The 26,265-nt window shown below is 39.0% G+C and overlaps 2 protein-coding genes across 6 annotated transcripts in view; one reads left to right on the forward strand and one right to left on the reverse strand.

Annotated features, from left to right (window-relative positions):
• The first annotated feature begins 212 nt into the window (after positions 1-212).
• On the forward strand, positions 213-22,761 carry LOC149317193 (metallophosphoesterase 1-like). Of its 2 annotated transcripts, XM_089517021.1 has the most exons (10): positions 213-400; positions 3,783-4,174; positions 7,208-7,316; positions 9,276-9,379; positions 12,238-12,318; positions 13,901-14,009; positions 15,003-15,074; positions 15,169-15,291; positions 21,152-21,292; positions 22,579-22,761. In XM_089517021.1, exons 2-10 carry the CDS (start codon positions 3,900-3,902, stop codon positions 22,759-22,761), a joined length of 1,197 nt encoding a protein of 398 aa, XP_089373147.1. In that variant the 5' UTR covers positions 213-400; positions 3,783-3,899. The 2 variants fall into 2 exon arrangements, with proteins under 2 accessions (XP_089373147.1, XP_089373148.1); XM_089517022.1 differs by lacking the exon at positions 21,152-21,292.
• GNAL (G protein subunit alpha L) overlaps positions 21,294-26,265 on the reverse strand; it is a 187,135-nt gene continuing 182,163 nt past the window's right edge. For all 4 annotated transcript variants that reach the window (XM_089517016.1, XM_089517018.1, XM_089517017.1 and 1 more), the window contains exon 12: positions 21,294-26,242. In XM_089517016.1, the coding sequence (XP_089373142.1) occupies positions 26,096-26,242 (147 nt within the window). In that variant the 3' untranslated portion in view covers positions 21,294-26,095. The remainder of the gene's footprint in view (positions 26,243-26,265) is intronic.

Raw genomic sequence — 26,265 nt, forward strand, 5'->3', positions numbered from 1 at the left:
CCAGGACAATTAAAGCTATCACAAGTTGGATTGCTTCTGCAGTGTGTTCCCCTCAGACTGAGCAGAGAGAGCCCTTTCCCAGAGAATTCTATGCACTGCAACGGAGGGGAGGGGGAGGACTCTCCCTGGCCAATCAAATCGCGGCGCTCTCCACACGCCAGCCAATGAGAGACGAGAAGAGCTGCTGCCAGAGCGGAGCGTTCCAGCCATTGTGGATGCATTTCCTGGTCATTCCGCGCTGGCTGGGTTCAGTCTGCTTTGGAACGTCGACGCGAGGAGGTGAGCTTCCTTCAGGGCAAGGTGCAGGAGAGAGAGCCAGAACGTGCAACATAAACAGAAGATTTCCATTTCTCATTTCCTGGCGCTGTTTGTTTTGGCGGAGGTTCCCCTTCCCACTAGGGTGAGTGACACAGCACTTCAGCCTTCTTCTGTCCAGGAAGAATCTACAAAGGTCCTCCATTCTGAGCAGGACTAAGAAGCATGAGTTTATAGGGCAAGGCCCAAAACACACTGCAAAAAAACAATCCCAGATTGAAAGCGCTTTAACTGCCCTGGCTCAACGCTAAGGGATTCTGGGAGCTGTAGTTTTATACAGTATTGTGTTGTGTATCGGATGTTTTTATACTGTAAGAAGCTCTGATTGCCTTATGGTAGACGAGCGGGATATAAATAAAATATTTATTTATTTATTATTTAGTTTTGTGAGACATTTATCCTTCTCTGTCAGAGATAGCTCTGGTGCCACAACAAACTACAATTCCCAAGATTCCTTAGCACTGAGCCAGGGCAGTTGAAGTGGTGTCAAACTGGATTATATCTGCAGTGTGTTTTGGACCTAAGTGATTTCAGCTCTCACTTTGTCATGCCCTACATTTTCCCCTTGAATGTCCTACATTTTGGGGTGGGTGCCTGGTCCTCCTTGGTGGTGAGGACAGCCTTTTCAGGTCTGTAGTGAAAAATTGTGGTGCAGTGTCACTTGTTGTTGTGTACCTTCAAGTCTTTACCCACTTATGGTGGCCATCCTCTGAGGCTGAGAGAGTGTGACTTGCCCAATAGGTCCCCCAGTGAGTTGACAAGAAGAGCCCTGGTGGCACAGTGGTTAAATGCCAGTACTACAGCCATTCACAGCCTCAAGGTTGTGAGTTCGATCCCAGGCAGGGCTCCAGGGTCCACTCTTCCTTGCGTCCTTCCATAGATTGCTTAAATTAGTACCCAGCTTGTTGGGGGGCAGTTGGCTTACACACATTGTAAACCTCTTAGGGAGTGCTTAAGTGCACTGATAAGCGGTATAGAAATGTACTTGCTATTGCTATTGCTACATGGCCGAGGCAGGATTCGAACCCTGGTCTCCAGAGTTTTTTCTCATGCTCTTCTGCTATTACACATTACTGCTGTGTTTTACCATCCATTTATACACACCATTCATTTATATTGCTCCCCCTAGTCTTTCTTTCAATTTCTTTTATATCTTTTAGTCCTCTTTATTTCTTATTTATTCTTGTTATTGATGATATCTAGACTGTTCTTTTTATTTCTTGTCGTTCAAAAGTAGCTGAATCTCTTCTGTTATCTTTAACCATTCTTTCTCAAATTTATCTGTTGGTTTATTTTTAATTAAATAAGCCAGTTTATCCATTTCTATAACTATAACACTTTCCAATACTGCTCTGTTATCTCAGTTTTTTTCTTCTTTCCATCTTTTTGCAAAGGCCACCTTTGCCGCTGTGATTAAATAAAAAAGAATTATCCCAAATGGGTGATCAAGATCTTTGTTTAAAATCCCCAATAAATACATTTTGGCCAGGCAGCAATAGGGAGATTTTCAAAATCCAGGGAATTTAAAGTCCATTTGCATCTCAACATGGACCTCTCTTTTGCAATCCAGTATGTCTCCATTCCAGTGAGGGCACAGGCCTCTTTGTAGGCAAAGAACTGCAGAAATAATCCAGTTTGAGATCACTTTAACTGCCCTGGCTCAATGCTAGGGAATCCTGGGAATTGTAGTTTATTTTATTCTTGTTCACAAAGGAGTGGCTGGAAGTGATTAGTCATTAACAAAATCAGAAACGTGGTGAGCGGAAGGGAGGCTTTTTGAATACATACTTTGGATACATTACCTCATTCATTCTTAACAACCATCTTTTAAATCGACGTTGTGTGCCTTCAGGTTATTTCCATCTTGTGGCGACCCTAAGGCAGCCCTATAACTGGGTTTTCGGAGGCTGAGAGTGTGTGACATGCCCAAGGGTCACAGAACAGGTTTCCAGGGTCAAGCTGGGAATCGAATCCTGTTCTCCAGAGTTAGTTGTCCATTCAAACCACTACATCATGGCGGCTTACTGGTCACTATTCACATTCTGTAGGGCATGGCGATATTATTGAGTGTTTGTGGGGGCTCATCTTAGAATAGCATAAATTGCTTACTTCAAAATATGATAAATCAGTCCTGCCGTATTTAGGAGCCCCTTTGCCAATCTTTTATCAGTGGAGACCTAGGTCCAAAACACACTGCAGAAATAATCCAGTTTGAGACTGCTTTAACTGCCCTGGCTCAATGCTAAGGAATCCTGGGAATTGTAGTATATTGGCACCAGAGCTCTCTGACAGCAAAGGCTAAATGTTTCACAGAACTACAGTTCCCAGGATTCCCTAGCATTTCTCCAGGGCAGTTAAAGCAGTATCAAACTGGATTATTACTGCAGGGTGTGTTTTGGACCATCTTTCCCGAAGAACTGCCCTAATTCCACCACTGTTTTCATATTTCATTTGGAAATTACAAAAAATGTGGCACGGAGAACTGCTATGTTCTTAATAGTGTCATATTTTGAACTGAAGACTTCTTAATATATGACTGTGTTTGCCAGTGCTCTGTTCTAGTGATTTGTCTAGTGGTCTGGATCAGGCATTTCATTGTTTTTTTTGGATGGGAAGGTTGGAGCCAAAGCAGACCACCCTGATATTTCTTAAATATTTTGATAGAGTCTAGTGTTCACCCTAATTTTTTTCTTGGTGTTCTAATAACGGAAAGAGTACTTAATGTATTATTTATTTAGAAATGTCACAGGCACCACAAACCTATGTTTTTTGTGTTTGTACATTAAATGCAAGTGTATGCATAATTGTCTCTTAAAATAATTCTAAATCCAGTTACCTGTCACAGCTAAAGTAAACCCATTAAACCAGTAGGAGCCTGACAAGGTAAGTTGCATTGCTTCAAGGCATTTGCTGTAGCTTGAGACTGATGATTGGATAAAAATATTCAGGGATAGCCGTGTTGGCCATACAGCGAAATATAATAAAACTCACAAGCAGCAATACCTTTTTGGGGCGAACTCCAAAGCATAAAATACATCATGCTAGCTTTTGAAGCTTCAGACAGAATTTAAGCCTGTGACTCGGACATTGTCACTATTTTACTCCTGTATGATTTTTGACATCTTTGCCTGATGAAGAAGCCAGTGAAGCATCAAAAGCTTGCATAATGTATTTTTGACCATTCTCTGAAGATGCCAGCCACAGATGCTGGCGAAACATCAGGAACAAACTCTTCTAGAATATGGCCACATAGCCCGAAAAACCCACAAAAAACTATGGATGCTGGCCGTGAAAGCCTTTGACTTCATATTTTTGACCATTGTTCTTGTTCAGTGACTTTTCTGTAGTGTCACTTGAGTACTCTTGTTATGGAATAGGGATGCATAAATGAGCCATGACTGTACATTTAAAATTCTGTATTCAGTATGAACTTGTACATAAAATACTATTTTCTGTGCCTCCTGCAGGGCTCCTGATTGACATGAAGAGCTGTTTGAAAAGCACATTTGAAAAGCACGTTTCTAGCCTGAATAGGTGGATATTGGCGTCATCTATGGGGAGAAGAAGACTGCCTGTAAGCTGAGATGGCATTTCTGCGTTTTAGCATCCCAAACAGGTTTTTTGGGAGGAAAAGAGGCATTTTTACCCTGAAACTTTTGTGGTTTACACTTTCTGTGTTCATCTTTTGTGAGTTTTTAATTTATTACATAGTCATAATTCATTGTCATTGGCCACAGTTGAAAGGTCAGTCTCCAAGGGCTAGTGAACAGACTTCAGAGTTTGTCCTGAAAGCTATGTTTTTAGCAGATACTCATCTGCTAGGTGAAATCAATGGACACTGGTTGGACAAGCTAAGAAGGTAAGTATCTAAATATCAGTTACATGCTGTTAGATACTGGAATTCATTGATACTTACCTATGCTTAATCTATTTTGAGCCTGGAAAACTGAGACTATGGCCCCATACAGACAGACCAAAATAAAGCTGTTTCAGGTCACTTTAGAGGTATGCTGTTTAAATGATGCATGTGTCCTAAGAGTCCAGAAGCTTCTCTAAAGCTGCACTCCAGTCCTTAGGACTAAATCTTGGCTGTGGCGTGGTTTCCGGACTCTTAGGGGACATGCATCATTTAAACAGCATACCTCCAAAGTGACCCGAAACAGCTTTATTTTGGCTTGTCTGTATGGGGCCTATGGATCATTTAAAATCCTATAAATTGATTGAATATGGACTTTTTAAATTGTTAAATATTGCTAAAGAATCAATAAAGGTGCAGTCTTGAAATGTGAAAGAAGTTACAACCTAATGAGTAAAAGATATAACTCATTTTTAAGGAATTTATTATTTGTAGTATTTTCATTTTGATGACATATTTTTAATGGAACTGAAATACCCTCAAAGGCCCAAATATTCTGAAATGGTTTAAAATTTAAGACTGAAAATGATTACATAGATATTATAGTGTGTGAGTGTGTTGTAACATAATAGTACTTTCATTGTTGCAGTTTTTAATCTACTTATATTTACTTATTATAAAAGTTGAAAATAAATAACAGAAAATTTTATTTGTTTACTGTAATAAAATCCCATTCTCTATCTAACAATGTTAGGGTGACATGCAATTAATTCAACATGACTAATTTTAAACGTTGGCTGCTGTAACACTGTAGAAATAATGCAGTTTGATACCACTTCAACTTCCATGGCTCACTACTGTAAAATTCTGAGATTTCTAGTTTGTTGTGGCACCGGAGGGCTCTGACAGTGAAGGTTTAATATCTCACAAAACTACAAATCTCAGCATTCCCTTGCACTGAGTCATGGCAGTTAAAGTGGTGTCAAACTGTATTATTTTTGCAATTTGGATGCACCCAATATAAGCAACATGAAACAAAAGATTTTTAAATGCTAAAAACACATTGAACAATTCAACAGGTTAAAAAAAAGCCAGAATAAAATGGATTGAAACGGTTTAAGACAATTTAAAACCATGTGAATATGAAAGTTTGTGTAAAACCGATTAGGCTCCAAGGGTTTTAGTGAAAAACTCTGTTTTCACTTGAAATGACAATAATGTTGGTACCAAGTTGGCCTTCAAGAGGAGGCTGTTCTATAACTGAAGTGCTGCAGCAGAGGAGGCCCTCCTTCATCCTCTCACAGCATCTTTCTCTGACTAATGGGACACTCTGGAGGGCCCTTCCAATAGATCTGTTCTTGGGTGGCCATACACACACACACACACACACACACACACACACACACACACACAGAGAGAGAGAGAGAGAGAGAGAGAGAGAGAGAGAGAGGTGTGCCTTGAAGTATTGAGGTCATTTAAGGTTTTAAATGTCATTATACTGAAACTTGAATTCAGACCAAAAGTGTATTGGCAGCCAGTGCAATTCCTTTAAAACAGTTTTTATGTGGGTCACATAAGTAATGTTTCAATCGCATGTCTAGCAGCTGAATTTTGCACTAGTTGCAATACCCCGGTCATCTCCAAGTGCAACCCCATGTAGACTACATTGCAGTAGAGGGCATGGTTTTGGTGTTGGTCTGTTTTTGAATGGCAAGGCCTCAGGCTGGGAGGATATGTGGGAGGATATGTGTGTCTATTTAATTAGCAATTAAAGGTCAATGGCTCCCACCCTGAGGCCTTGCCATTCATAAACAGACCAACATACAGATTAAGATGTAAATCATTTTCTGCCAAACAAGGGTCACACAAGTATATATACCCCACATACTTCCATGCCACTACCCTCTGAAAATGCCAGCTACAGATGCAGGTGAAACGACAGGCATAAACTCTTCCAGAACATAGCCTGAAAAACCCACAGAAAGCGATTTGGCCATTGTTCAGCAAAAAAACCTGTTTAAAAATTTTGTGTGTGTGTGTGTGTGTGTGTGTGTGTGTGAGAGAGAGAGAGAGAGAGAGAGAGAGAGCGGGTGAGCAAGATGGAGATCTTCCTTGGTATGCAAACTAAACATGGACAATTTCTGTCTACAGGGTTAAAAATAAACTATGCTCAAATAAAGATTCAACCACATGGTGAGAGAGCTCACTTGAAATATAGGAAATGAACATTTCAATTATAATTGCATATCTGAGAAGACTTCTGCATTTCATTTTAATGATTTTTGTGTAAAGATGCTGTATAAATACATTTTTTGTTGCTGCTGTTGCGGCATGTCTCCAAGTCATTATTTACTTATGGTGACCCTAAGACATACAGGTCAGTTTTGTTGGTCGTAAATTCATTTTCAGCAAAGTAGAATAAATCACTGCTGAAAGCCAGAATGAAAGCTGGTGGTGGCCTCACAGGGGAAGAGGCAGTGTGTTAATGTCCTTGAATTACAGAGATTTACTGCCTCCTTTCCAGTCCTTGAATTGTCAGGATATGGAAAGGAACTGGAGTGCATTGCTGCTCTGAGGCTGAGAAGCAGCTGGAGATGGGCTAAGTCCTTGAGCCATGAAATGAGCCTGCTTTTCTTTTGTTGACAGTGAAAGCTATGCTGGTTTCCTTAATCGTAATGGGAGGAGAAGTGTGGACACATTAGGTTATGCTTATTCTATTATTACATTGCTATCCTACTCTTCCTGAGTGGGAATGGTTTCCACTCTTTCACCTTCAAACTGTAGCCATGTTCTGCTTACCCTCAACAATATCCAGATATACCTTCCATGGTGCAACTACTCTAGCCTGATAATATGCACTTAGGACAGTATATAAACACTATCAAAATGCTAAACTCTTGAATTGTTAGGTTCTCAAGGCTTCATAATCTTTGGTCACAGTTCTTCAAACACAAATGGTTGTTTGGTTCTTTTTTTTGGCTACATGTCTTATACTGGCGTCTGCTATGGGTAAAGGATTGTTATTTTATCTTTTAGAGAATGGCAAATGGAAAGAGCCTTCCAAACTGCCCTCTGGCTTCTGCAGCCAGAAATAGTTTTTATCCTTGGAGATGTCTTTGATGAAGGAAAGTGGAGCTCTTCCCAGGTTAGTAAGGAGTGAAACACTAAATTGTTCTGGAAACAATGCAGGTTTTTATTGCAGTAGATGTGCACAAAAGAACAAAGCTGGGGGAGCAAATAAACTTCTAAAGCTTGGCTTCATAGACCCCCTCTTTCTTTACTAAGAGCATCTTAATCTGTAGCTAAAGTAGAGATGCACAGACTCAGGTTGTGTAATCTGTTTTGTTTTGTACTGGAAACTTATGCCCCATTAGCCAGAGACAGGAATAAAATGTATAATTTAACTTTAAAGAACTCTGAGCCCACAGATTTATGATGGGTATAATAACTGAATGAAGCTTATACACTTGTCCCTCCACATTTGTGGCTTTGACTTTGAGGATTTGATTATTCACAGATTTTATTAATATCTTCTCTCTAGGAATATTTAGGTCCTCCAGTGTAACTCTACGGTCAGCTGTAACCAAAAATCGCACTGAAGGATGTAGAGACTCCTAGAGAGAACACTTCTCTAGGCTGCAGCGCAATTCTATAGCTAATGTCTGGCAGAAGTTGATTACAGAGTTGCACTGGAGGACCTAAAGATTCCTAGGCCTGTTACAGACTGCCAAAATAAAGCTGCTTCGGGTCTCTTTGGAGGTATGCTGTTTAAATGATGCATGGATCCTAAGAGTCCGGAATCTGCACCAAAGCTGCACTCCAGTGCTTAGGGATGGAGTGTGGCTTTGGTGCGACCTCTGGACTCTTAGGATGCATGCATCATTTAAACAGCATACCTCCAAAGAGACCCGAAGCAGCTTTATTTTGGCAGTCTGTAACAGGCCTTAGAGAGGTGTCCTCTCAGGTAGAAACATAGTATTTTTGTTATTTGCAGTTTTTCCCACATTCACGGGGGTCCTGTGCCCCTAACCCCAGCGAATGTGGAGGGACGAGTGTAGTCTTTTGCATAAATAATTCCTAATTATTCCTGTCTTTATTTTAGTGATATATTTTAAGTTGAAGTAGAAATGTTTTGATGCTTAAAAAAGGACCTCAGAACAGAAATCAGAAATTCTTGCTTATCTATGCAAACTATCCAGAGTTATAACAGTAAATCCTGATCTGTCTTCTGCCACTCCTGCAGCTAAAGTACTTGCCAATTTCTAAAGTCATTGAGCCAAAGCTGAAATTCATGGTCACCAAATTTTCTGGGCAATTGTTGCAATGATGGTAGCTTGTTTTTGTTTAAAAAAACCTAAAAAATAGTTCTTTGTTTCTTGGGCACAATTTTAAATGCAAAATGTACATCAATAAAGGTTTATTTGACTGGCACTAGGCTACCCACGTGGTAGGCATCTTTCCACTGAGCATGTTCTTCAGGTAGCCGAACAAAATAATTGAAAACAAATTTATGTTTCTTAAGAATCATTCCTTTGTCAATATTAGTGTTGAATTAGTCAGAAGATTAAAACAGCACATAATAAATTAATCTAAACATCTGTGATAAAAATACACTTAATGCCACACTTTATCACTGCTATCGAGATACCAGTTTTTGCAACGAACATTTATGAAAACAGTTTGGTGTTTGCATTATGTTATGAGTGCTGAAATGTTTTGTGGCTGGTTTTGTTCTGTTATCTAAAGCAGTGGTCCACACATTAATGCTGAGTTTTGAGGGTAAAAATAATCAGTTGTAGCCAGTGGGCACAAAGAAGGTTCTGGTCCCTGGTACACTGGGAAAAGAATAATCGCCAGTCCTCTACATTAGATAGTTTGAGATGCTGTGCTCTCCAGATATCATTAGGCTCAAGTTTCAATTAATTTCTGATGATTACTGCAGTATCAGTTTTTAACCAAGTCATACTAACAAATATTGGCATTTTATTGCTTGTGATAGCTACTAGAAAAATGGAATAAGCAGAGATACCCAGTCAATGAAAAAATGTAATAGTAATTTAAATTGAGTTATACAGTCTCAGAATCTTTATACATTTTCCTGCAGGCCTGGTCAGATGATGTGAGACGCTTTCAGAAAATGTTTAGGCATCCAGCCCAAACTGAGCTAATTGTGATTGTTGGCAATCATGACATTGGCTTTCATTATGAGTAAGTATTTACTGATAGGTTTCAGTGCAAAGCTGGGAATTGTCAGAGTAAGAGTGCTTTTGATTTCATAGTAAAACTGCTTCAGTATTGAAGATTGAAGGGAAGTGGGAAGGCAAAGGTATTGCTCTGACTAATGCAGAACCATACTAACTGTGTCTGCTTCTGTTGCTTTTCTGTTCTCTTAATGACATGAGTAAGCCTTGTCTGAAGAACCTTTTTTAAGCTTCTGTGTTATGTGTTTCAGTCTATTTCATTGATGGCGAACCTATGGCATGCATGCCAGAGGTGGCACTCAGCATGCCCAGCACAGAGTTTGCCAGAGTTTGCTGGAAAACCAGAGGGACACAGCACTTTGCAATAAATAAGTGGGTTTTGGGATGCAATTTGGGCACTTGGCCTCTAAAAGGTTCACCATCATTGGTCTATTTTGTACCATTCTGCCCTGGCCTAGTGCTTAACTGTCATGTTCTTAGATGTGAACCATTGTGTGTATCTGGCATGGACCACTGCTGTGATGAAATTATTTTACCATTGAATGCTTTAGCAGCAAAAATGCTTGCAAGGATGCCTTGAAAATCTGTGTCTTTTCAGTTTCCTGATATATCTTGCACATGTTTTAGAAGCAATCTTGCCCTTCAGTTGCTCTTTTGCTCTCTCATTTGTTACACAATCCTAGTTATGTAGTTATGTAATGATGTCAGAGAACCATCCACCATCAGACTGACCACATAGTGTTCAGTAAATTCTTACACCAGTAAGTCCTGACCTACAGGCACATCAGAAATACACCAGGAGAGATGTTCCCTTTTTTGCTGAAGTACAGCAGTTTTATTGCTAGTGCAGAGCATCAGTCTGGTTGCTGAGTTAGAAGAAACATAGGCTGAAATCTTATTGGTGACATATGTAACTTGTGGGATGTTGTGGATGTGAGTAGTCAGTATTTCCCACAACACACCATGGCCATTTAGTGACTGGTGGAGAGCAAAGGTATTATTAGGTATTATTAGGTTGCAATCCTGCATCCAGGAGAAAATATGACACTAGTGGAACAGAAGATTCCACCCAGAGGGCGACATCTACTGTATGCTTCTGGCTGCAAAACTGCAGCTTGTCTGTCTTCCACCTCTTGAAAATAGCTTTAAAATGAGTGGCAGATGGAGGGGGGGGTGAGTGGGAGCGTTTTGAAGACTCTGAAAATGTTTGCAAAACACAAGTGCTTCCTCCAGCTAAATTGTGTACGTCTTGGTAACAGTATTCTCCTTTCACTGTTTCTACAAAGCTTTTGGAATCTGGGTTTGTGTATCTGGTTGACTTCTATCATCAGAGTCAGAAGTAGCCTTCTGTTATGTGTGGTGTACATTCAAAGAGCAGCTATGCCTTACTTAAGGGCTAAAAACTGTTAGATGTCCTCAAATGTTTAGTGTGGCCTCTTGATACTGAAATAGTTTCCCCAAAATGTGGCACGGTGAGCATGAAGTTGGTATTGATGTTTCCAGACAACTTCTCACACTTTGGAGTCTGCATCTACTTTCTTTTGAGAGCAATTCAAATGTGTAGATTTAAAATAATAATATCTGTGCTCATAGTATGATTGGCTGTAAAGCTGGAAGAAATGCAGAGGACATCAAGCCTAGCACATCTGTATCAAGTCAGTTTTTTGGATCTAATAAACATCAATCCCGATATGTTTGTATAGAGCAGACAAAAAATGTGAGCCAAGGCAGATACACTTTCAGACAAGGGATAATTTAGCAAAAACAAATTTGGACTGCATAGAGAAAGGAAATTAAAAACGATTACTGGTCAATTTAACCGTATGCCTCTGAGATTTGGAGTATAGTAAGTAGCAAGATTAGGAATGTTCAGCTCATGTTATAGTGAGTTTTCCCTATGTCAATAAGCAAATGGTGTTGTGTTCACCACTTCTTACTTATGACTAAAATGAAGACTGGCAAAACCTGGTCTTGTATGATACATTAATAATAATAATAAATGAGAACAGGACTGTATATATAAATGTCTCAATGGGAAATATGCTGGAAAGAATTGATGAAAACGATTTGTTCTGTTGAATTTACTGAAGCTTTTTAAAAAAGCGTGCCAAAGTGTGCCCCTCCTGATGTTGGTGGACTGCATCACTCCTTGCTGCTATATTCAGTGGTGTGAGAAGCTGGGAGCTGCATCCTACTGCTATCTGGAGGACTGAATGCCATCCATCTATGCTTTAAAAGTTGTTGTTTGTTACCTTTACATCCTTCCTTTCGTAAGGAGTTCCAAGGTGGCATCCATAGTCTTCCTCTCAATTTATATCCTTACAACAAGCTTTTGATTAGTTCAAGTGATATTACTTAGCCCAGAAGCAATCAGTGAACTTTTTGGTTAAGAGGGGTTTGAACCTGGGTCACTCAAGTTCTAGTTCAACACTGGAGCCATTCCACCATGCTTCACTCTCTTTTACAGGATCATATTTGCAAGTCAATATTTATCCTTTTGCCCTGTTGCAGGGAAGTTGTAACTGTATCATCACCAGATCACTCCAGGGTTTGCTGATAATTCAGTTACAAGCATTAGATACATACATGCTCTGCTATATTAATAAAATACCCTTTCTATTATTTCTAGCATCCATAAAATAGTGATACATACATACAAAATACATGTTGCAAGGTTTTGAAGCTCCATTGGATTCTTCATCAGGCAAATCATGCAGGAGAAAAGGAATATGATGATGTTAGTCACAAACCTGCATTTTGTCAAGATGATAGTTCTCAGTTCAGGTGATGTGGTACATTCATGCAAGGCAGACTCCTCCTCCTGGCTTTTTTAATTATTGGTACTCTTTTTATTATCCCACACAGAATGAATGCATTCAAACTGGAACGTTTTTCTAAAGTTTTCAACTTCACTTCAGAAAAGCTGATAACTCGAAAAGGGATAAAGTAAGTAAACTTTTGCTTATTGTCACCTCACAATATTTATAAATGTGTCTTAGCATTTATGTATATTTTCACAATGATTGTAGCCTATTCTGCTCTAACTGAAATAATTAATTGTGAATAGGTTTCTTTATCTAAGGATCATTTTCTGCCATTTGGAAGACTGTAAAACTAGAGTCTGACAGGTTACTTTAAAGATAATTAGATACAGTTATAGTTCCAAGCCTCAGAAAGTATCTAGTTACTGTTAGTGTTGCAGCTAAAAAAAACCCTACCTTCCCATTTCTCAAAAGTAATTAATATAGATACTTTCCCAAAGAATTCCAAATGCTGCAAGCTGCTAGTTGTGCTACACACTGAAGTAGTCTTAAGACAATATTAAATATATATCTATATCTACATACACACACACACAGAGTGAATGAATGAATGAACGAACAGAGTTTTAAAAAATAACCATAGGGTCAAATAGACTGCTTTATCACACTAGGGAGCAAACAGGATTTAAATGAGAGTTAAACTAGAGAAAACCAGGAAATGACTGATGTTTATCACATGGCATTCCCTGGTTTTCTCTAGTTTAACTCGTTTAAATCCTGCTTGCCCCCTAGTGTGATAAAGCAGAGAGAATGCCATAAAAATATGCTCAGACCTGCACCCAAGCATGGCCAAGAAGAAAGCACAGAAACATATTTAAGCTTTCAAAATTACATTTTAAATGCTCCTTTAGAGTAGAATTGTGTTCTTTCTGAGAAGAACTAGGTACTCAAAGAGATCATTATTTTAATCTCTCACTTCCTAGGAAGTATGCTTTTATAGTTCTCTAGATTTTACTCAGAAGTCATTGCAGAAAAGCAACAAATACTCACAAGGGTTTGTTCCCCTTGGGCCACAGTCAGAGCAGTCAGAGGCAGAAATGCCATGTTCTTTTTTGGTCCTATCTGCTGACTCTTCTCTCCCCCCTTCAGGTTTTTTTGTCCAGATGTGCCACTAGAATAGCTTTTGTATCTCTCCCTCCACTTCTAAGCTGTCATGTACTTGTAGAAGAGGTGGTTGCAACTACAGTTTGCAGTTAGGCAACCTCTAAAAAAGCACATCTGCTTGCACAACATAGTTCTAGCGTAATGCTACAAGTGAAGCCTGGCATACAAGTCCCCCGTCACTCATCCAATTTTTTCGCCCCTGTGCCAACTTAAGAGATGGTACTAAAAAGAAATAGGAATGTGACATTCCACCTTTCTTTCCTATACTGAATACATCATACAAGGAGTAATTCTCATTTTACATACATCATATCTTGTATCCTATAACTGATGTGTGCCATAGAAATAGGACTGAAACCACATAGTTGCAAACAATGAGATTGAAAGGAGAATTATATGCAAGCATAAAAAAATAAGGTAGAACATTGCCTGAATGTACTCTATTGATTTCAGAAAATACTGTACTTTTCTGAGGCTTTTCTGACGGAGCATCACATCTTTCTTTACTACAGAAATATCATTGTGTCTAGATTTGGTCATTAGTAAACACACTGAAATAAATAAGACTTAAGTCAGTCAATGTTTAAATTCTTCTGTTTCAGTTTTGTTATGGTGAACAGTGTTGCTCTGGAGGGTGATGGTTGCATGATTTGCAGAACGGCAGAAGCAAAGCTCGCAGAACTCTCACACAAACTCAACTGCTCATTACAGGTAAGAATATCATTAGCTTATTAAAGAAGGCCAGTCACTGTAATGAATTGTTACATCGTGGTGCTCAAAGAAGCTTACTCAACTGAGGCTCCAGATCAGGACTTTTCCTGGGAAGTGCTGCATTTATTTACTAGATTAGTGTTAGGAAGCAGAGTTTGGAAAAGTGACTGTTTTGGGTTGTAGCTCCCAACTAGCATGGTAGTTTGGGAATTCTGGGAATCATAATCCAAAAAAGTAATTTTTGCAAGGCTCTGTTATGAACTTCCATTGCTCCATAGTGTATACAGGTCTTATGTCTCTTGGCTTCTCCCTTCTTACAAAGTTGTGCTGCTTTCATTATGGCTGAGAAAGCTGCTTTTTTCATTGAAGCGCATATAAAAGCCAGTTTGGGGGAAGTACCTGTGACAGTGTTGTGGGGATGCAGCAAGAGATCACTGAACTGGTTATGCGTGTAATTGTGGTAGTTTCAAAAGTCATAATATCTGGCTTGGCTGCCAAACTGATACCCCAATATAAGGTTCAATTGCTTCTCTCCCACTGTATCTTTCAGTGTAAGAATGCAACACAAGTGCTTCAGTTCAGCAATGAGTCTGCAGCTCATCCCAGACATTGCTGGAGGATGCCTTGCCTGACTTTGCAGGGTTATTATGTTATTTTGAAGCGGGTTACATTTCCCCAGAAGGGCCAGCTTTTATATTTGGAGTACTGCTGGGTCTATCATTGTTTCAAGTGGTTTCTGATGCACTACTTTATGCTGATGTACTGGCTTTGTCCCCTCCTTAACTGAGGCAGCCTAGGTATGTCTTGATAACTTCCAGAACATAGAACTACAGCTCATTGCACATGCAGCTGTCTTTGATAGAATCAGTTACTCGAAAATGATACAGCCAGGTTGCTGAATGGCTATAGATATTGTATCCTGAATAAATAAATTTAAAATAGTTAAAAGTAATACAAAATGTAAACTAAATTTTGCTTGATTGTTGTTGACAGGAACAAAATCAGTACAAGAAAAGATGCAATGATGTGGAAAAGCTTCCATCTTCAGCTCCAATTCTGTTACAGGTGATAGAATGGGGCAACCTTCCATTTTATTTAGCCTAAATGCATTAAAAATATTATACTAAATTGTTTGATTCTTTTTTAAAAATCTTTTCAGCATTATCCTTTGTATAGAAGAAGTGACTCAAAATGTACAGGGGAAGATTCTGCTCCTCTGGATAAAAAGAATGACCTTTTTAGAGAGAAGTATGATGTGCTTTCTCAGGAAGCTTCCCAACAGGTATGCTCAGGTTTGTTCTAGCCAGATGCTTTATGTCTAATGTTCTGTCCTTATTCTGAGACGTACAAACTATCCTTGACAAATGGTAGCAGTAGGTGTATTTTCTGCAGGGTAGCCCTCTTCCTACTTTGATATTGTAACTACAGTTGCTTCCTACTACAGGTAAAATGGATGGCCATCTGTTGGGAGTCTTTGATTGTATCTTCTTGCATGGCAGGGGGTTGCACTGAATGGCTCTTGTGGTCTTTTCCAATTGCATGATCCTATGTGTGTATTATACATATATGGTTCTTAAGGACTTTAGGATGGTCAGCCCTACTTCTTGATCATGCATTCCTTGGTGCATTTATGCTTCATATATTTGTGTGTGGCTCTCTTGCTAATTTGGGTAACTCTGCCTTTGCAGTGGTATCATCAATATAATGGAAATCCCATCTGTTAATCAAGAGGAGATAGTTCTCAGAACTACTCCAGGGACCTTGCAGTGGAGTAGTTCTGAGAACTATCTCCTCTTGATTAACAGATGGGATTTCCAGAAGAGACTGACACTGCAGGGGGCTGCCCTTGAAGAGTTCAGAAGCTACAGCTAGTGGAAAATGGATGGCCCTTTTGATTCCATGGGGTTCAGACTATGCCACTGATCTTAACCAACTGCACTGGCTTTCTGCACTTGATTCAAGGGCCTGGTATTGACCTTCAAAGTCCCAAAATGCTTGAGTCTAAGGTATCTGACAGGGCTTGCTGGTTTAAACCAAATGACTTTTTAAAACAAATAACATGCCAGATTTTTAAAATTGACTATTCATATTTTTTTTTGTAAAAATCTTGACTATTTTTACTACTTTCCAACTTACTGAAACAACAATGACTACGTGAATGTAAGCATTTTAACTTTGTTTATTGGCAGTTGTTTATTGTTAGACCAGTGTTCAGTGTGGGTTGTTTCTTTTTAATCATTTTATTTTATAGTGCAAAAAATGCAATTCAGAAACAAATCCTTCATTTAACATTTGTTCAACCAAAACAACTTGCTTTAAAATAGCACTTTTTTCAGAACAATTAATATATAAACGAATGTCCATAACATCTGTATTTGCCTTTCCCTTTTTAATTTATTGATTTAGTCCTGTATTCGTATAGTCCTATATTCCATGAGGGGAAAGGAAATGTTTAGCTTAGAGGGAAAGGTCTGAGAGCAGCCTTCCTTCTTCTTTATGGTGCTTAGTAGCAAAGATAGGCCAGAACCACCATACTACTGCTAGTAATATTCATGAAATTAGAAAGGCAGAAAAATGGAAGGAGAGGATCCTTTTGGATATTGTCATAGATGGTTGTGCTAGTGTATGCACGTTGCCTGACTCCATCCTGAAAGTGAGGGAGTATGCAGCAGGGAAGTGTTGATCTTCTTTGGCACCCACTTCTTTTTTAATCTATGTGGGAGGAGAGACAGCCAAGCTTCACACACAGGAGGTAGCAGCTGTCCTCAGGAAAGCTTTTCTCTTGGTGCTACGCTTTTCCACAGTCTTTGGGATCAGGGCACAACCCAACCTGAAATCATCTTTTTCTTCTACATAAAAAATTGCCAAAGTAAAATACAGTGCAGTAACAATACAGAGACAAATTGTGCTATAAACCTGCTGCCTGCATGGCAGATGGGGCTGCTCTGTGAGATGGGGTATGTCATTCTTACTGGAAGCCCCATTTGTCAACCAAGATGAGGTGCTTCCTAAGAATAAATACCTGCCTCTGCCAGAAACATTGGGGAAATGCTGCTCTTTTGAAGCAAACTCATGACATGGTATGCCTGTATAGAAAACCATATTCATATGGCATTATAACAGAGCCTGCTTTTATGTGGATCATTTTTGTATATGAAACACTTATATATTCCTTAGGTAAATTGGTAGCAGGCTCCTAAATTTACTAAAAGGGCTATTCTTCATTCCTACCTGTGGCTGTGCGTGAGCTTGAATTATTGTAAATGTGTTCCACCTTGTGAAATAGACATGTAGTCTAATATGCAGTTGGTAGTGTTGGGGAAAGACACTGTGCAGGTATGTTCTGAGACAGGCTATGGGTGAACAATATTCCTTGGTTCTGAACTTGACACTCGTTATCCCAGAGTCTGAGAAAGTGTCCATTGATCCATGTGATAGGTTTCCTGGGATCAGTGTCTGTTATGTTGGAATGATGATGTGGACAAGCTATTTGAATTAGCCTGTCCCACCACTTGTAAGCTTGCCCATCTTGGCTGTTGAAATCTAGCAGGACAGGGTCAGTCAGGTAGGTCCAGAGTAAATGCCTCACTACATCAGAGAAAAGTGCCTGCTACCGACAAGGAAGCTGTGGTGTACTTTTCTGGAGGACCTTCCTGCACCCAGAGGAATGTGAGAACTACCATCTTATTACAGTTATCCCCCTTTTGGGCAAGGTGCCTGAGTGGTTGGTAGTTGGATAACTTCAGGTGTTCTTGGAGGAAGCATATTACCTGAATGGTTTCAGGTCAGGGCATGGCACTGAAACAGGTGTAGTTGCTCTGACTGGTGACCTATGTCAGATGAAAGATGGGCAAGTGCTCCCCTGTTGATCTTCTTCAATTTTTTAGTAGTTTTGGTAGATCATGGTATTCAACTGGACTGGCTCTTTCAGGTAGGAGGAGGAGGCATGATGCTACAGTCATTTTGCACCTATTTGTATGACTGGTTCTAGAGGATTGAAGGATTCCTGTTCAGCACTGTGTTGAAGGATTCATGTTCAGCCCCATGGCCACTAAGTTGTGGGGTGCCAAAGGTTCCATCTTGTCTCCGATGCTGTTCAGCATCTCCTTTGAAGCCACTAGGGGAAATCAGGAGGAATTTTGCAGTTGGATGTCATCAATATGTTGATGATACCCAGCTCTGCCTGTCCTCACTGTAGTTGACTGAAGCTGCACGGGTACTGTACAAACATCTAGCTACTGTAACAGGCTTATTGAGAGCCAGTGAACTGAAGCTACATCCTGTTAAGATGGAAGCTCTGTGGACTAGTGATTCTCAAGTGTGGAAATTAAATAAGCAACCTCTCCTGGATGGAGCTCAACTCCATGTGAAGCAGCAAGTGCTAAGTGTGGAATCGTACCTACATAAAGAATATTAAGTTCCCCTGTAATTGGAGGCCCAAGGGAACTCTGGCTTGGAATTATTGCCAGTTCTGACTGGTGCATGAGCTACACCATTTACGGGACAGGGATAACTTAGCCAAGTAATCCATGCACTGTTAACTTCCTGAACAGGCTTCCGTTAGGAAATCTGTATTGGGTTGCCCTTGAAGATGATTCAGAAGCAACTTGATTTTGCCCAGCTTTCAATTTTTCAATTTTGATATTTATAAATTCTGCTATAATTACAATGGATTAATTGAGTAGGATATTTAGCAGTTAAAATTTCAAGGTATTTGAATCCTGAAAAAACAAAGATCAAATCTATATAGTACTTCAAGTGTATTTTGCAGTACTGTAACGTTAGGTTTATACAGAATAATTTAACTCTGTTATACAGTGCACCCGCATTCTACACGGCTTTGAGCATATGGTCAAAGCTGCGTGGGAGCACGCGGGGTGCAAGGGGCGACACATCCCATTCACATGAATGGGGCGCACTCCCGCAGCATGTGCTCTGTGTGCTGCCGCCACAGGTACAAGCCCCATTCATTTGAATGGGGCTTGAGCATCCGCGTATTTTCTTACGCGGGGTGGGCGGCGGAACGGATCCCCGTGTAAGAGAAAGGCGGACAGTAATAGAATCTCAGTATAGTATACCCTAAAGGCACCAGAGCCTGTCTGCTCTTGGGAGCAGGGTCAGCCTTGGTAAGTCCTTGGATGGGAGATCACCAAGTATCAGGTGTTGTAAGCTATATGTTGGGGGAAGAAAATGGCTAATCTGCCTCTGACTATTCTTTGCCTAAGAAAACCCTGTGAAATGGGGCTGTCCTAAGTTCACAGGTGACTTGAAGGCATGTGCACACACACAGAGCATCTAAAATATATCTAGAATGTTTTTGAGTGAGATGATGATGTTTGTAGTATCTAATAATAAGTTCAGCCTGTCATCTGTTTATACATTAATTTTCCTGCTGTATTAGCTTGCTGAATCAAGGCCAATTTTTACCCAGCTGTATTAGTTAACAGGATAAACTCAATAATAAATTATATCCATCGAGATCAGTGTGAATTTATGCTAGGGAGATATTTGTCAGATGCTATAAGGAAAATGCTTACTATAATTCATGGGGTGTGTGAGTGTGGGTGTGTGAGAGAGAGAGAGAGAGAGAGTGAGAGTGAGTGAGAGAGTGAGTGAGAGAGAGAGACATTTCTGACTTATAGTGACAATGTAGTTTTCTTGGCAAGCTTTGTTCTGATGAGTTTTGCCATTGCCATCATCTGAGTCTAAGAGAATGTGACTTGCATTAAATTTAAATCACAAAAAGCAATAAATGTATTTATGGATTCTATCAGGGCATTTGACAACACGGCCATATTTATTTGCTTTATTGAAATGATTGAATATTAGTAAAAGAGTTGCCAGTGCTATTAAAGAAAATCATGAAGGCTCTCAGGCTATATCAGTTAGTGGTTTTAACATGCAGAATTTCAACCTCTGTTGTGGAACTAGACAAGGATGCCCTCTCTTAATATTCTTTTCATTAGCATTAGACTCCCTAGCAGCAGTTAGAAACCATGTAAAATAAAAGGAGTGGAATCAGAAGCTTCAGTTAGTACTAAATTCAAGAACATAATTCTTTATTGGAATATAATGTAGGACAGTACTGGCCTTAAAAGAGTGCATTGAGTACCACTTCACTTCTGGGTTGAATTCAAGGTTCTGGTGATGACATTCAAAGCCCCAAATGTCTTGGGACCTCATTACTTGGACAAGTGCCTTTACCTATGTATTCCTGTCTGAGAACTGAGTTCTGTTGGAAAGTGCCCTCTCCATGTCTCACTCGTAGGAACGATACTTTGTGCACGGAAGTGGGAAGGGGCCTTCTGTGCTCTGGCACCCCATTTATGGAATGCCCTTCCCTTGGAGGCCCATCTGGCACCAGCATTGGCTTCTTTTAGGTACCTAATCAAAACACTGCTTTTTGTTAAAGCCTTTGCAGAAAATCTCTCACTCTCTGAAAATACACTTGTATGGTTTTAATTATTCTACTATTTTCTGCTGTTTTAATATGGTCTTCTATTTAACATCTTTTTATCCTATTTAAATTGTTTTGTTTTTTATCTGGAATTATTTTCAATTGTTTACATTGTTTACAGGTGTGCCACCCTGAGCTCGCATTATAAATAAAGGAATAAAACTGTCTTGTATTTCCACCCATGGATTTGAGGTGCTCATGTATAATCCAACTCGAGCTGTCACTGGGCAGAGCTTGCTAAGGGAGAGGTGGCTGGGGGACATCCTAAGAAAAGTAGGCTATATCCTCACTCAAACATGGCAGTTTGTGTCCTAAGAGCTTGAGAATCAGGCTTGGAGGATGGTCTCCAGTAGTTGCCTAGGGGTTGCAGCTGGTTGCAGAGTGGCCTCTGTATGCAGCATCACCTAGCATTTGCCTTTTAAACTAGATCTTTGGATAGAGGTTTTCCTCTCCTCAGCTGCTGTGTACAAGAGATTTAGGCTCAGCTATTCTTATGTCAGGCGGGTGATTCCCTTTATTTGATAACATTGTATGTTTGTGTGGATAAAACTTGTAATAAGTTTACATTCATTAAAATAGCTTAGAAGCAAGTAAAATAGGTTAGTTATTTTTTAAAAAGTTACAAGGTATCGTTTTTCTTAACTAAGGAAATTTTCAGTGTCTACAATGTTCTGCTCTATTGTAGTTGCTATGGTGGTTTCATCCTCGATTGATTCTGAGTGGTCATACCCACAGTGCCTGCAAAGTGTTGCATAATGGGAGAATCTCAGAAATCAGTGTTCCATCATTCAGCTGGAGGAACAGAAACAATCCTAGTTTCATAATGGTAAATTTAAATAATTTTTATTTTGTCAGATAATTTTTCATAATATAAATCAACATAGCAATCAGCTATTTTCTCAGACTGATGCTACCTGTAAAAAAGCAAAACAAAACAGCTCCTCCCATCCTCTTCAAAAGTACACTTATGTTGAGTACAAAGCACCCACTTTATAAAGTACATACTTGGGGAGCCATCCAGCTTGTATAGTGCAAAGATTTTTTTTGTCGTTTTTAAATACAAGCATCTTTAGTATGTTTCTATAAAGAGGATGCAGTGTAAACAATCTGACTGCAACAATCATCAGTAGTCCGCAACAAACAGTATTAAGACTTATTTTTGCTTGGCTGATTTATCCGCAAGACCATATCTATCTGTATGGTTCTTTCATCTTTCAAAAGTGCAAACTATATATCTCATAGGGCAGCAAAATTCTATTCAGGCAAACCTAATTCACAGTTAGTTTATACTTTGGGTTTACTAGGTCACAATTCTCAGTAGATTAACCTGAAACACAAAAAGTTTCTTGGTTCTAAAACATGTACATTTCTGCCTTCAAAAAACCAGTTCTATGTTGACCTTTTCAGCCTCTTGTGCATGGGGAAGGGGAAATCAATTACAGATCTCTATAGTGACAGTTTTTTTCAGTTAGTTTATAAAAGTTCTTCACTTAGCAAATACCACAATGTTAAACATTTCTGCATGGAAAATCTATTGTCTCTTCAGTTTTGTTCAGAATGATTACTTACCAAAAAATTCAGTTTACTTCAGAATGACATGTTTCCAGCACTCTGAAATATAAATGACATTTTTCTAGGGCACCTGCAATTCCTTTTTTCCTCAAATACTAGAAGAATATAGCTAATTTAGGCTTGTCTCTCATGTGATCTCCAGAGTTTTGTTTCCCTAGATACAGAGTGGTCAGTCTCTAACACAAAGGAGCACCTTTAATCACATTGATTTCAGTGTGCTCAAAGATGTTTAATTCATTATTGGACTGTGGCCGGTAACTACAATGTGGTCTGAGACTGTTGCTCTTTATATTATTATTATCTTGTTAAATTGCTGTGATCTTATTCAGAAACTAATTCCTTCACATGGCACCATATCATCTCAGTGCTTAACAGTAGGTATTTAAGATAAGCAGTTTCATAGTTGTCCTAGTCTCTGTTTTCCATTCATTAGAGACCACTAATGCTAGGAAAAGAACTGAGCTCTTCTACTGTTAGTACAGTTTTAAAACATATAGCCACTTGCCCACAATCTTCTAAAATGCTGTTTCTGTTTCTTAGGGCAGCATATCATCGACAGACTTCTCTCTCTACAAATGCTTCCTCCCCTGTGAGAACACGGTTATTACTATCTACTGTACAGCAGGAGTTGTGTTTGTGGTCTTCACACTAGCTCACTTTCTGCCTTTCACTTCCCCATTTCATTTTGTTCAGCATTTAATCACTAAGTATAAAGCACTATGAAGAGTCAGACACTTGTAATCGGTCACTGACACACCAAAGCTAAAGAACAGTCCATCAGACTACATTCATGCCAGCAAATGCGTACTTGAATTGCTAGCCCAAAGGCAAGTTGCCTTTACATACAGAAATTCCTAGACAGTTGATATGACTTTTACTACAGGATAATTAACTTAATGCTTCATGCTGTACAAAAATATTGTATTCTACAATCAAATGAATAATTTTTTTGCTAAAGTTTTTGTATCAAATATGTATATTAAAAGTTTGTAACTGTACACTATGTAAGTCCTATAAGCCTCCTTTTGTGTCTGCAATAGTGTCCTATACTGCTAGAGGCTCAGTCTTTCTAACTGGAAACAATTTTAAAGTGTTATTGCTGCATGACCATCTGATGTGGTACTTCTTTTCTTTGATGCCAGCAACAGAGTTGATGTAGTTGTATTACAGCAAGTTTGTTTGTATTTTCTTTAAAAAGGCTATTAGGCTAAGTTATTAGCTTCAAATGAGTCCTTCAAATTAGATGTAAATAGTTTAAGATGGCAGTCATGTTATACAGTCATCAAACCCCCTTGTTATCAGGCTTGCAAAGTATTGGCAAACCAGGCAGAAAACTGAGGACAAGGCTCTTGAGTTGTTGAAAGAGCCATGTCTGGTCTTGTGTATCACTTGGATGCATGTCAAGAAGTCTTGCTGTAGTTATCTAGAAGATGATGTGAGCCATGGCTCATATAGAGTTATGACCCCATAATACACACTGTGTTATTGATGTTCTTCTAAGGGAAATGGTTCTGTGCAGAGAACAACACACTTGGTTCCTAGTCCCACCCAGATCAATAGCATTCCCAAATTATGGCCTAGATCCCAATGTTAGTCCTGACTAGAGTAGATCTACATATTGACTCACCATTCAGCAATTGATTCAATGGGTCTGCTGTACGTGGGGCCAACCAACAAGAGGCCAGCTTATGTGTATAGGATGAAATTTAAGGATGGGAACTAAGCTAAGCCACAAGAACTCCTGAAGCTAAATTTCTTAATCTACTTATTTTCCTGGTGAATTTACATTTAGTATATGGGTGAATCAATGCCCACATCTCACAATGACCGCAGTTACATTGTGACAGTCCTTACAGGTATAGATCATGTTGCAAATGGAAGGGGAGAAAATGAGAGATAATCACCACTTCCCCCACCCTCTTTCAAATATTCTCCTACTTTTGACAATCAGTGGGGTCAGTTTTTTCTTAAGGGGAATTAGGAATCTTGAAGTAAGCGTTAAACATTGCAGGAACATGCATGGTTACTATTGATGAGATACTGAAAAACGCTGAATGAGCTGTTTCAGAGTGGGAACTAAAGTGTTGAAGAGTTAAAGTAAATTTACTAATTTGACACCTCTGTAGAATTACAACCACACTGTGCCTGTCCAGTATTTCAGGAAAACAGTTTGGGTTTATATAAACAACAAACATGCTATCCTTACTTAAACATTCATTCACATTGTGTGGTTGAAAAGCTTTCAGAGTAATTTGTCTTTAAATTTAAAATAAAAGATGAAGGTAATCCAGGTGATAAGTAATCAATGTAGTTATGTAGGCTAATAGTTCTAAATCTGTTATTGCAGCTACAAATTTAAAATGTTTGTACAGGTTATTTTGGACACAGGAAACTATACTCTGACGTCACACCAATGCATAAAATATAAAGCAGTCTTATAATTACGGAGCAGGGCATGCCTTATTGCTACAGCAATTCTTGCTTTTATATTGTACTGTACCACAACTTATTTTGTGAATGTCATTTGCATAAATTATTCAAGTTTGAGAAATATTCACACATTGTGATTCTACAATATTTAAAATAAAACATTTTTCTAAGGTCTCTTTATTAAGAGAAATAAAAATGTCATCTCGTAATTCTCTTAGGGCCAACACAAGGGTTACACCTTTCTTCTTTCTTGCAATTTGCACAATGAAAACGGCTGTTGCAACAAAGATTGAAGAGCCTTTATGTAGTGGTGCTTCTACAGGTTTCACAATCTGTTCAATTGTGAAAGGTCTATGAATGACCAAAGAGTAACTGAACATAGTTTTGAAAGATAAAACAAGATCCTTGATTTCCATAAAACAACACCAGGTTGCAATTTGGACACATGAATCAATTTTGATGTTTTAAAGCTGAGACTGAAAAAGGCATGTTGCTGCAATATCTGGTAGCAGCAATAATTTACTTGGAAAGGTAAATGACTAACTTTGCATAATTTATAATTTTTTATACTAAAGAACATTTTTTTTATATAAACCAGAAAAAAAAACCTAAACTCTACAGAGAAGTTTTTTTTACCTCCAGTCTCTGCTGTAGGTAAAGTTGACATCAAGCTGTACAGCGCAATCAAAAACATACTTACATCTTAGCTCATTTTACAGGTACAGCCATAATCAAGGCACAAAGATCTTCTACAAGTATTTTTCTTCAATAAAAGTGTACAAAATAATATTACACTTTACAGTCTGTACAATATAATAAACCAGCAATAAAACAAAAATATATATATTATATATAGGGAGAAGACCGTTGTCCAAAAATGATCTAAACTAGTTTGGTCATTTGTGGACAGAAGAAACAATTTGAGGGTGGATTTTCTGCCTAGATTCAGTAGGCTGAAAAAGTAGCTCTAAATTCAAATGCCTGAGGTGTGTAGAGACTCTTTGCTCCAGACCTCCAGAACAATTGCTTCTCTTCCCTGTGCCTCATTATCTACTCTATTTCCTGTGCCAATAATGGCTTAGAAGAGGAGGTCACTTCATCAGTTGACCTGCAACTCAAGTTACGTTAAAAATTCTGACAGTGTAATAAATATTGTGATGCTGCTACATCTCTTGTGTATACATCCTCACCAGTACTTCATAACCCTGAAACAAAGTGCATTATTCTCTTCCTCCTATCTGTCAAGTACTCTTCAGTGTCATGGTAGAAAAGGAACCCACACTCATTATAGGTATGCCATGGTGTTACCCAGCTAGCAGATACCAGCTTGAACTAAGACACCTGCTGAACAAAAATTAGCAGGCTGTGCCCAATTAAAAATAAAACAAACAAAAATGTAACCAAACTGAAGGAAACGGAGGTAGCCAAAGGCCTTAGTGGAATGACAAAGAAGTGGCATATAAAAATACAGCACACACATTGTCCCCTAAAGCATGGACTGGGTTGAAGGCTAGTCAAAGTAAACAAACTGAGGAGGCAGATGTATCTATGTAGTATCTTCCTCTACTTCATGTGAGGAAATCTAGAAAGAAAATATTTAAAACCACAGGCTCCATGGTGTTTTTAATTACAATAGTTCATACTGGCGGAGATGCATTCTTTGAATGATGTCTCTACAGTCGTTGAACACTCTGCGGATGTTTTCTGTGTCAACTGCGCATGTGAAGTGAGGGTAGCAGTAATGCTTTCCATCTCCAGTTGACGTGCTTATTCTCTGCAGGAGATTAAAAAAAATGC

The sequence above is a fragment of the Sceloporus occidentalis genome, unplaced genomic scaffold, assembly GCF_023333645.1.
Source record: "Sceloporus occidentalis isolate IW3139 unplaced genomic scaffold, rSceOcc1.0.p SCAF_3, whole genome shotgun sequence".
In the NCBI taxonomy this organism is placed as follows: domain Eukaryota; kingdom Metazoa; phylum Chordata; class Lepidosauria; order Squamata; family Phrynosomatidae; genus Sceloporus; species Sceloporus occidentalis.

What these genes read in the sequence shown, in the direction of transcription:
- LOC149317193 (XM_089517021.1), top strand. Translation starts at nt 3,900, where the DNA reads ATGGCATTTCTGCGTTTTAGCATCCCAAACAGGTTTTTTGGGAGGAAA. An exon ending in AACTCAACTGCTCATTACAG is followed by an intron (nt 14,010 to 15,002) that starts GTAAGAATATCA and finishes TGTTGTTGACAG; the next exon opens with GAACAAAATCAGTACAAGAA. An exon ending in CTCAGGAAGCTTCCCAACAG is followed by an intron (nt 15,292 to 21,151) that starts GTATGCTCAGGT and finishes GCTCTATTGTAG; the next exon opens with TTGCTATGGTGGTTTCATCC.